Source organism: Brachyistius frenatus, unplaced genomic scaffold, assembly GCF_029030835.1.
Source record: "Brachyistius frenatus isolate BFR_SWC_R1_liver_20210118 unplaced genomic scaffold, ASM2903083v1 Contig_532, whole genome shotgun sequence".
Classification (NCBI taxonomy): domain Eukaryota; kingdom Metazoa; phylum Chordata; class Actinopteri; family Embiotocidae; genus Brachyistius; species Brachyistius frenatus.
The window spans coordinates 42,104-52,481 of NW_027211131.1; the positions used below are offsets into that span (position 1 = coordinate 42,104).

General features: G+C 51.3%; 1 protein-coding gene across 3 annotated transcripts; it reads left to right on the top strand.

The window, feature by feature from the left end:
* The first annotated feature begins 71 nt into the window (after positions 1-71).
* Positions 72-10,117, top strand: pias2 (protein inhibitor of activated STAT, 2). 3 transcript variants are annotated; one of them, XM_069688135.1, is made up of 14 exons: positions 72-189; positions 1,611-1,798; positions 1,955-2,042; positions 2,115-2,165; positions 4,001-4,091; positions 4,170-4,304; positions 4,397-4,502; positions 5,261-5,334; positions 5,965-6,125; positions 6,296-6,429; positions 6,643-6,829; positions 7,059-7,195; positions 7,297-7,334; positions 7,743-10,117. In XM_069688135.1, the coding sequence occupies exons 1-14, from the start codon at positions 149-151 to the stop codon at positions 7,962-7,964; spliced, it is 1,653 nt and encodes a 550-aa protein (XP_069544236.1). In that variant the 5' UTR covers positions 72-148; the 3' UTR covers positions 7,965-10,117. The 3 variants fall into 3 exon arrangements, with proteins under 3 accessions (XP_069544236.1, XP_069544237.1, XP_069544238.1); XM_069688136.1 differs by having other exon boundaries at positions 73-189; positions 1,614-1,798; XM_069688137.1 differs by having other exon boundaries at positions 176-247; positions 1,614-1,798.
* The last annotated feature ends 261 nt before the right edge of the window (positions 10,118-10,378 follow it).

Sequence of the window (10,378 nt, forward strand, 5' to 3'; positions counted from 1 at the left end):
CACTGTGACGTCAGGAGAACCTCATTGATCTGTGATCTGTCCTCAGTCTGAAGGCACGCTCTGTGTTGTTGACACGAGCGCTGCCGCCGCTCCGCGCGACATCCGGTGCTCCCTGTGTCGTCATCAGGAAGTAGTGACGCTGTGCGGCATGACCGGAACATCAAGATGGCGGAGGATGGGGAGTTTCGGGTGAGCGAAAATAAAAGCCAGTGACTGTGTTCCCGTGTGAGCGTGACAGCATGTCGGGGTGAGCAGCAGAGAACAGACGGCGGGACGTCCGAGGCTCGGAGCGCGGGAAAGTGTGCTAGCGGACGGTTTCGGTGTTTAGCATCAATGCTAACTGTTTATGATTAGCTCCTGGTAGCTCCTGGTAGTCTAACGGAGCTCTTCTGTCTTTATCTGAGCTCGGAGGTGTTTAATGAGTTTAATGTTTAATGACGTGTTTAATGAGTTTAATGTTTAATGACGTGTTTAATGAGTTTAATGTTTAATGAGATGTTTAATGAGTCCACAGCCCGGTGAAGGCAGCTAACAGCTAACAGCTGCTTTAATAAGACCGATGATGTTTGAGAGTTGGAGTCTGGAACAATGAGACACAGCGGGGAGTCTGGGTGGTGCTGGGGGGGGGACACCACACACACACACACACACATACACACACTCACTCACACACACACACACACACACACACACACACACACACACACACACACACACACACACACACAGCCCCCCCCACACACACACACTGCCCCCCCACACACACATACTCACACACACACACACTGCCCCCCCCCCACACACACATACACACACACACACACACACACACACACACACACACACACACACACACACACACACACACACACACCCCCACACACACACACTGCCCCCCCACACACACACACACACACACACACACACACACACTGCCCCCCCCCACACACACACACTGCCCCCCACACACACACACACACACACACACACACACACACACTGCCCCCCCCACACACACACACACACACTGCCCCCCCACACACACACACACACTGCCACACACACACACACACACACACTCACACACTGCCCCCCCACACACACCACACACACACACACACACTGCCCCCCCACACACACACACACACACACACACACTGCCCCCCCACACACACACACACACACACACACACACTGCCCCCCCACACACACACACACACACACACACACACACACACACTCACACACACACACACACACACACACACACACTCACACACACACACCCCCCCCCACACACACACACTCACGCACACACACACACACACACACTCACACACTGCCCCCCCCCCCACACACACACACACTGCCCCCCCCCACACACACACACACCATCTGTGTTTGACGGTCCGTCCTCCAGTCCCTCATCCGGGTCCTCCAGCCGCTGACTGACTGTTCACAGCGTCTTCAACACTACAAACATGTTAATTTAACTCATCAGTACATTTTGATTTGCCCACATCAACAACCAGACTTCAACCATCCGGTCATGTGATCCTGGACGATGTCTCTTCATGTGTGACATCAGTGACCGGTGACGTCTCTGTCAGCAGGAACCAGTCCTGTGAAGCAGACTTCAGCCCGTTGCCCGGTGACAGCGCCGCGTGGCCCCTCCCTCAGAGCAGCATGAACCTGCAGCAGCCGGCCCCCCTCCTCCCTCCCGTCCACCCCGATGTGCAGATGAAGCCTTTGCCTTTCTACGACGTGCTGGATGTCCTCATCAAACCCTCCAGTCTAGGTTGGTCACACACACACACACACACACACACACACACACACACACACACACACACACACACACACACACACACACACACACACACACACACACACACACACACCCATGCGCACACACTTCATCTTCATGCTGTCCGTCCTGATCTCCTGTCTCCAGGAGCCAGCGCTGCCCAGCGGTACCACCAGGAGAAGTACTTCATCTTCGCCTTGACGCCGCAGCAGGTCCGGGAGGTGTGCATCTCCCGGTAGGTGTCGGTTCAAAGCCCACATTCAGTCGCACACACACCAACACTAACAAGTTCCTCCTTTCTGTCCAGGGACTTTTTACCAGGTGGCAGAAGAGACTACATGGTTCAGATCCAACTGAGGTGAGGCTGTCCTCTGTTCTTTCCTCCTTCCTGTGTCCTGTCCTCCTTCCCCTGTCCTGTCCTCTTTCCTCTGTTCTGTCCTCCGTCCTGTCATCTGTCCTCCGTTCTCCGTCCTCTGACCTGTCCTCCGTCCTCTGTTCTCTGTCCTCTGACCTGTCCTGTTCTCCGTCCTCTGTCCTCCATCCTGTCTTCCGTCCTGTTCTCCGTCCTCTGTCTTCCGTCCTGTCCTCTGTCCTCCGTTCTCCATCCTCTGTCCTGTCCTGCATCCTGTCCTTTGTCCTCCGTCCTCTGACCTGATGAGGTGCTCCGCCACCTGATGTGGACGTTGAGGAGTCCATCACCTTGGTAACCCTGCCGTCTCTCCCAGTTTATTCGTGCTGCTCCAGTGAACTGATGATCAGACCTGTTTAACCACATGCAGCAGATACACTCAGCGGCCACTTTATTAGGTACACCTGTTCAACTGCTCGTTAACGCAAATATCTGATCAGCCAATCACATGACAGCAGCTCAATGCATTTATGCATGAAGACGAGCTGCTGAAGGTCAGACGGAGCATCAGAACAAGGAAGAAAGGTGATTTCAGTGATTTGAAGGTGGCAGGTTGTTGGAGCCAGACGGGCTGGTCTGAGTATTTCACTAACTGATGATCTACTGGGATTTTCACCAACAACCATCTCTAGCTTTACAGAGAACGGTCCGACAAAGAGAAAATATCCAGGGAGCTGCAGTTCTCTGATGCCTTGTTGATGCCAGAGGTCAGAGGTCAGAGGAGAACAGCCAGACTGGTTGGAGATGATAGAAAGGAAACAGTAACTCCAATAAGCACTCGTTCCAACCGAGAAGATCTGAACAACACCTGGAAGCTTGAAGCAGACGGACTCCAGCAGCAGAAGACCACTGGGTCCTCCTGTCAGCTAACAACAGCAAACTGAGGCTGGAGTCACACCGGTAATGGTGGTGGTGGTGTGATGGTGGTGGTGGTGTGATGGTGGTGTGTTGGTGGTGGTGATGGTGGTGGTGGTGGTGTGATGGTGGTGTGTTGGTGGTGGTGGTGTTGGTGGTGGTATGGTGGTGTGGTGGTGGTGTGATGGTGGTGTGGTGGTGGTGGTGTGGTGGTATGGTGATGTGGTGGTGGTGTGATGGTGGTGTGGTGGTAGTGTGATGGTGGTTTGATATTTTCTTGTCCCACTTTGGGTCCTTCGTACCAGCTGAGCATCATGTAAACACCACAGCCTACCTGAGTATTGCTGCTGACCGTGTCCGTCCCTTTATGTCCTCAGTGGACCGTCTCCTGATGGCTGCTTCCAGCAGGATAACGCACCACGTCACAAAGATCAAATCATCTCAAACTGGTTTCTGGAACATGACGATGAGTTCACTGGACTCCAACGGCCTCCACGGTCACCACATCTCCATCTAATGGAAGCTTTGGGATGTGGTGCAACGGGAGATTCACATCACGGATGTGCAGCTGATAAATCTGCAGCACCTGTGATGTCATCATGTGAATATGGAGCGAAACCTCTGAGGAATGTTTCCAGCAGCTCGTTGAATCTACGACACCAAGAATTAAGAATTAAAGCAGTTCTGAAGGCAAAAGGGTCCAACGGTACCAGCAAGGTGTACCTAATAAAGTGGCCGGGGAGTGTATACCTGGAAATAAAAATGTACACAATAACAGACAGCAAATAGCATTTTGTTTTTTTAAAATCTGGAACGAGCATCCACATATCTCCCTGTAATATTTCACTGTTTGTAAAATTATATTTCCCCTGCCAGCTGAGGGACGAGATGATCAGCGCTACATATTAAATGTTTGTTGGTGTTGTCAGGTTCTGCTTGTCAGAGACCAGCTGCCCCCAAGAGGACAACTACCCCAACAGTCTGTGTATAAAGGTCAACGGGAAACTCTTCCCTCTGCCAGTAAGTGTTTGTTTCACTCCAAAGACGAAGTGTGTCGAGCTGAGGTGTTCCTCTAACGACGGCGTGCGACTCCTGCAGGGTTACGCACCGCCGCCGAAGAACGGCGTGGAGCAGAAGAGACCGGGACGACCTCTGAACATCACCTCCCTCGTCAGGCTCTCGTCCGCCGTGCCCAATCAGATCTCGGTGACGTGGGCGCCCGAGATCGGAAAGGTAAGAGTCTGGGTGTCATGTGGCTGCGGTGTACTTCCTGTTTGGGGACCGTAACGCCTCTGAAGCTGGTGTGATGTGTCGGTTGTTTCCAGACCTACTCCATGTCTGTGTACCTGGTGAGGCAGCTGACCTCCCCGCTGCTGCTGCAGAGGCTGAGGATGAAGGGCATCAGGAACCCCGACCACTCCAGAGCTCTCAGTAACTCCACATCACACCCTCATCACAGCGTCATCACAGCCTCATCACAGCAGCTCCCCTCAAGGCGTTCACATGCACACCTGGTCACTAGAGAGACACTTTGGAGACACAGCAGTAAGATCAGGTTGCTCAGGAGACATTCACCTGAAGAAATCACCTTTCTTTACTTCCACTTTTATCAGGTGGAAAAAATAGAGCAACATTTTAAAAGTTGCATGTTGCTTTGGAAGTGCCGGGATTCTGCTATTTTTTTATGCAACTCTCTTGTTTCCTGATTTGTGAGTTGTGTGACATTTTTGTACACACTTTATCACATGTAGGTCCATGACATCACCGTCTGTCAGCACACATCTCTGACCAGAGAGAGGATCGTTAGTCCTTATCTTCTGATCCTGGAGCGTAATGCTGCTCAACCTCAACCTGAAAGACAAGCTGATTTAGACCTGGACCCCTTCAGGGTCAGGATCTCTTCAGGGTCTCAGGACCCCTTCAGGGTCAGGATCTTTTCAGGGTCTCAGGACCCCTTCAGGGTCAGGATCTCTTCAGGGTCAGGACCTCCTAAGGGCCAGGGGTCTCTGTTCTGCTGCAGCCGGACCTGCTTGAGGTTCTTGAAGACTCAGACTCAGTTTAAGTGTTTAGACCTGGTGTGCAGCGTGTTCCTGCTGGTTGGACTCATCCAGAAGTAAATCTAGTTTTTATATTTGTTTGATATGTTATAAATGACCCCCGCCCCCCTTTCCCTCTCCTCCTTGCTCCAGTTAAAGAGAAGCTGACAGCAGACCCAGACAGTGAGATCGCCACCACCAGCCTCCGAGTGTCACTCATGTGTCCGGTAAGAGAAGCTGTGTGTGTGTGTGTGTGTGTGTGTGTGTGTGTGTGTGTGTGTGAGTGTGAGTGTGTGACTGAGTGTGTGGGGACATGTTGGTATATTAACATGTGTTTCTGTTGTAAATCACTAAAGGTTGCCAGTGTTTTACAATTTCAAAAACAAAACACTTTACCATCAAACTGCATTAAAAATGGAGACCTGAGTATCATTTATCATCACAGAACAGTCATGTGTTACTATTATTGGATGTTTGTGTGGGATTCAGCAGCTGTGTGTTTTGATTACTTGTCGTGCTGTTGATCACCTGTCTGACCTTTGACCTTCATCAGGTGAGTTTCAGAGGAAGGTGACTGTATGTGCTGTAGATAAATGTTGTATATACAGTGGGTGCAGGTTGAGATGAAACGGTCCCGGTCTGTGTGATCATGTGACTGTTTCCTCCAATAAGAGATCTCCTGTAATATTACTGACACACTCACTGGTGTCACGGTCCCATCTGCAGCTCACACGCTGCCGTCATGTGACTCTTTATGATGCTCTCCAGCTGGGAGTCACTCGAACTCCATGAACTGAGCTCAGCATCCTTCTTCCCTCCTGTGTTTCGTCTCACTTCACTTGTGACTCGTTCTCCAGCTGGGTAAGATGCGTCTGACGGTGCCGTGCCGGGCGGTGACCTGCTCTCACCTGCAGTGTTTCGACGCCGCCCTCTACCTGCAGATGAATGAGAAGAAACCCACCTGGATCTGCCCCGTGTGTGACAAGAAGGCTGCGTACGAGAGTCTCATCATTGATGGGTGAGTTACACTAATCCACCACTTCTCACACACACACACACACACACACACACACACACACACACACACACACACACACACACACACACACACACACACACACACACACACACACGACCTACGACTGCTCAGTTCTTCTTGGTGTCTGAAGCGTCTCCATCTGTGTTCAGTTTGTTCCTGGAGATCCTGAACGACTGCTCCGACGTGGATGAGATCAAGTTCCAGGAGGATGGAACCTGGTGCCCGATGAGACCCAAGAAAGAAGCTGTGAAGGTCCCGTCTCAGTCGGTTCCTAAAGTGGAGAGTGAGTACACTGTGATACCGTCTCGTGCTGTGTTTGTATCAGGGCCTGACAGATCTTCCTCCATCGCTGTCCACAAGTCAACAGGAACGTCAGTCTTAGGACGTGACTTTGTGAAAGTTATGTGTTTAAAGATGTGAGTCATCAGTAGAAGCAGCAGGAGGTGTAGAGAAGAACAACAGACATGCAGAAACATCTCCAACTTTTCTGTTTTAGCTTCTGCTCCGGTGCGTCAGCCGGCAGTGGTCCCCCACTCTGCTGAGCCCAGTTCCACCAAGAAGGCTGATGTCATAGATTTGACTCTGGAAAGCTCCTCCTCCTCCTCTGATGAAGAGGACTCAGACCCTCCGCTGAAGAAACGGTGTGTTTACATCTCCAAGAGCGAGGAGATTCATTCAAAGGGGTGAGCAGACCTGACATCTTCTCTTCATACATCAGTCACACTGGTCTGCAGTTAATTAATAGTTTAGTTAGACAGTAGTTTAGTTTGTCAGTAGCTTACTTAGTCAGTAGTTTAGTTGGTTAGTAGTTTACTTAGTCAGTAGTTTACTTAGTCAGTAGTTTAGTTAGCAGTTCACTAGTCAGTTACTGTGTGAACATGAAGCATGCCTCCGTGTTGTGTTTCCTCTCAGAGTGCTGACCTACCAGCCAACTGTACGCATGCCAAACGTCCAGGCCCTCGACCCGTCCTATCTGACCTCTACGCTCGCCGACTATGCAGTCCCCTTCCATCCCTCCACGCTGGCCACTATCCCCACAGACATGCAGAGTGAGTCGAAGTGTGGGAGTGAGTCGGCGTGTGGGAGTGAGTCGGTGTGGACTGGAGGCTCTGGTGTTCTTCATCTGTTCTTCTCTGTCTCTCTCCTGCAGGTCTCGATCTGTTTTCTTTAATCCAAGCAGACCCTCAGGTAGGTCAGTGTGCATTACATCATGTTATCAGTCTGAACCAGGAGTCACAGAAGCTGCTAACATGCTTTAGACTCACTGTGGATACTGATGGGAATCAAGTAAAATGATTGTTATCTATACAAACACTGGACTTCTAGTCAGTTTTTAACTGAGTGACCCTGAATAAGTGAGAATCAGAAGAAAGCAGGGTTTATTATTAGAACGATCTTTGAGATCATTTTATTATTTTCTATATCAGGTTCATAGAGATCTGTGGAGTCTTTAGTGAGTGTCAGACATGAATGTTGGTGACATAAAAACAGCTGTATCTGCTCAGTATATTCCTGATGGTTAATGAGCCGTTTGATAGCCATCCATCCCGACGTAATACAGATGATGACCCCGCCCCTCCTATTTTTCCCGCTCAGCATTACCGGCCTCAGATGTTTCTGGATAACCTGACCAGCAGCATGCAGAGTACAGCAGCAGCCAGCACCAGCTCAGCTCTGGTGTCCTCCTCCAGCAGCCACTACGACACCAGCAGCCACCCCGCCGGCTCCATCCACGAGACCCGGGTCATCACTGGGGGAGGGGGAGGGGCCGGAGGTGGGACGGACAGCAGCATTTCAGATATCATTTCACTAGACTGATCCAGCCCTCCTCTCCTGTTTCAGAGCAGCTACACAACATGTGACTTTTACACAGAAGCCTTTGACCCGGTCTGATGAGAGCTGTAGTGACTGAACATGTTCACTGTTTTAGAATGGACCTAGTACGGTTTAACACGCAGACCATCAACAGCATCTGAACCAACAGGCTCCAGGATGTCAGCGGATCAGCATCTCTCTGACAAACAGTCATGTGACCTTGGAATCACATGACATCATGAAACAGAAGCACAAGTTGGAAGCTGGATGGAGTCCAGCTGTGTGTCCGCAGGAGTCTTCACAGGACATTTAGATCCTGCAGGAGGACAGCAGCTGTTCATCTGTTGTGAGCTTCATTTCACTGTTTCCTCTCGTGAACACCGAGTCCTCCTTCAGCTCTGTGGAGGTTTCTGATGACCCTCCACCTTCAGCTCTGGAGCTCCTCCTGGCAGACTGATAAACATTTGATCATTTTTTAATATTGGAAATATTTAGAACATCCATCTCTTCATTTGGACAATCTGTTGGACACACATGCAGTCTGTGAACCAGTGGAGACCTGTGGAGGACTGAGACCTGTGGAGGACTGGATGTGGACCTGCCTGTGTGACCTTCATTCATGCTGATGTACACATGGGGGGACGCTCAGTAAGACAGATGTCTCCTCTGTCCTACCAGCTGTGATGGACCTTGTTTCAGGGCAGCTTTGGTGTCATCCAACATCACATGTTCCTCTGCTCTGTTGAGCAATAATGATTGTATCAGTGTTAGTTTGGTTCTGAATATTTTATTATCCTGGACCCTCCTGAACCCTCCCGAACCCTCTTCAACCCTCCTGAACCCTCTTGGACCCTCCTGAACCCTCCTGAACCCTCCTGGATCCTCCTGGACCCTACTGAACCCTTCTGAACCCTTCTGGACCCTCCTGGACCCTACTGAACCCTCCTGAATCCTGGACCCTCCTGGACCCTCCTGAATCCTGGACCCTCCTGGACCCTACTGAATCCTGAACCCTCCTGCACCCTCCTGGACCCTCCTGGACCCTCTTGGACCCTCCTGGACCCTCCTGAATCCTGGACCCTCCCGCACCCTCCTGAATCCTGGACCCTCCCGCACCCTCCTGAATCCTGGACCCTCCTGCACCCTCCTGAATCCTGGACCCTCTTGAACCCTCCTGGACCCTCCTGAACCCTCCTGAATCCTGAACCCTCCTGAATCCTCCTGCACCCTCCTGAATCCTGGACCCTCCTGGACCCTCTTGAACCCTCCTGGACCCTCCTGGACCCTCCTGAATCCTGAACCCTCCTGAACCCTCCTGAATCCTGGACCCTCCTGGACCCTCTTGAACCCTCCTGGACCCTCCTGAACCCTCCTGGACCCTCCTGAATCCTGGACCCTCCTGAATCCTGAACCCTCCTGAATCCTCCTGCACCCTCCTGAATCCTGGACCCTCCTGGACCCTCTTGAACCCTCCTGGACCCTCCTGAATCCTGGACCCTCCTGAATCCTGAACCCTCCTGGACCCTCCTGAACCCTCCTGAATCCTGAACCCTCCTGAACCCTCCTGGACCCTCCCGGACCACAAAGGACTGAAAACACAGAGTTGTACGTGTCATTGTCACTAAATGTTTGGATCGATCTTTATAATCACGCCGGAGTAGAATACAGGAAGTAAAATGTCGTCCAGTGCATCGTACAGGATGTTTTTAGCCTAGCTCAGCATCCCCTCACAGCCCAGGGCAGCTGTGGACAGGAGACAGTCGCTGAGCACTGCTGCTGTCGTTGCTCCACATGAACTAACCAGACCGTCGGACCTGCTGGAGGACAGAGCGTCTCGGACAGTAAAGCATGATAACGTGTAGGATGAAGCTCCTCGCCCCTCCTCACAGCACCATGAACTTCCTGTTTGGTTTCTGACACTGAGTCCAGACGGAGGTCATGTGGGTCATTTTGGTGCTGTACTCATCCTGCAGGTCACTGCAACGGTTCTCCTTTAAACAGCCTCAGAGTGAGCCTCACTGTGTCCGGTCTGGTTCCTTCAGAACTCTGTGTCCCGTCTGGCTCCTCCAGAACTCTGTCCGGTCCGGTACCTCCAGAACCTTCTGCATCGTGCTACCATGTGTGAGTGTTTTTTTATTAAAGCTTTTCTTTTTTTATTCTGTTCGTGTGTTTCTGATGTAAATAGTTGGAGATGTTTGATGCACTCAGCAGGTTCTTACATCCTGTCAGAACCGGGTCGGACTCCTTTAACTTCCACACAGGTGAAGGAGCACAAACAGTCCTCATGATGTCATCACAGCTGCTGCAGGTTGGTTTCATCAGAATCATTCTCCAGTCCTCATCTTTCAGTGTCTGTTGTCAGCTGAAGGGAGGCACGATCTCGGTGGTCCGTCTGATTCAAGGTCCAACGTGTTGTT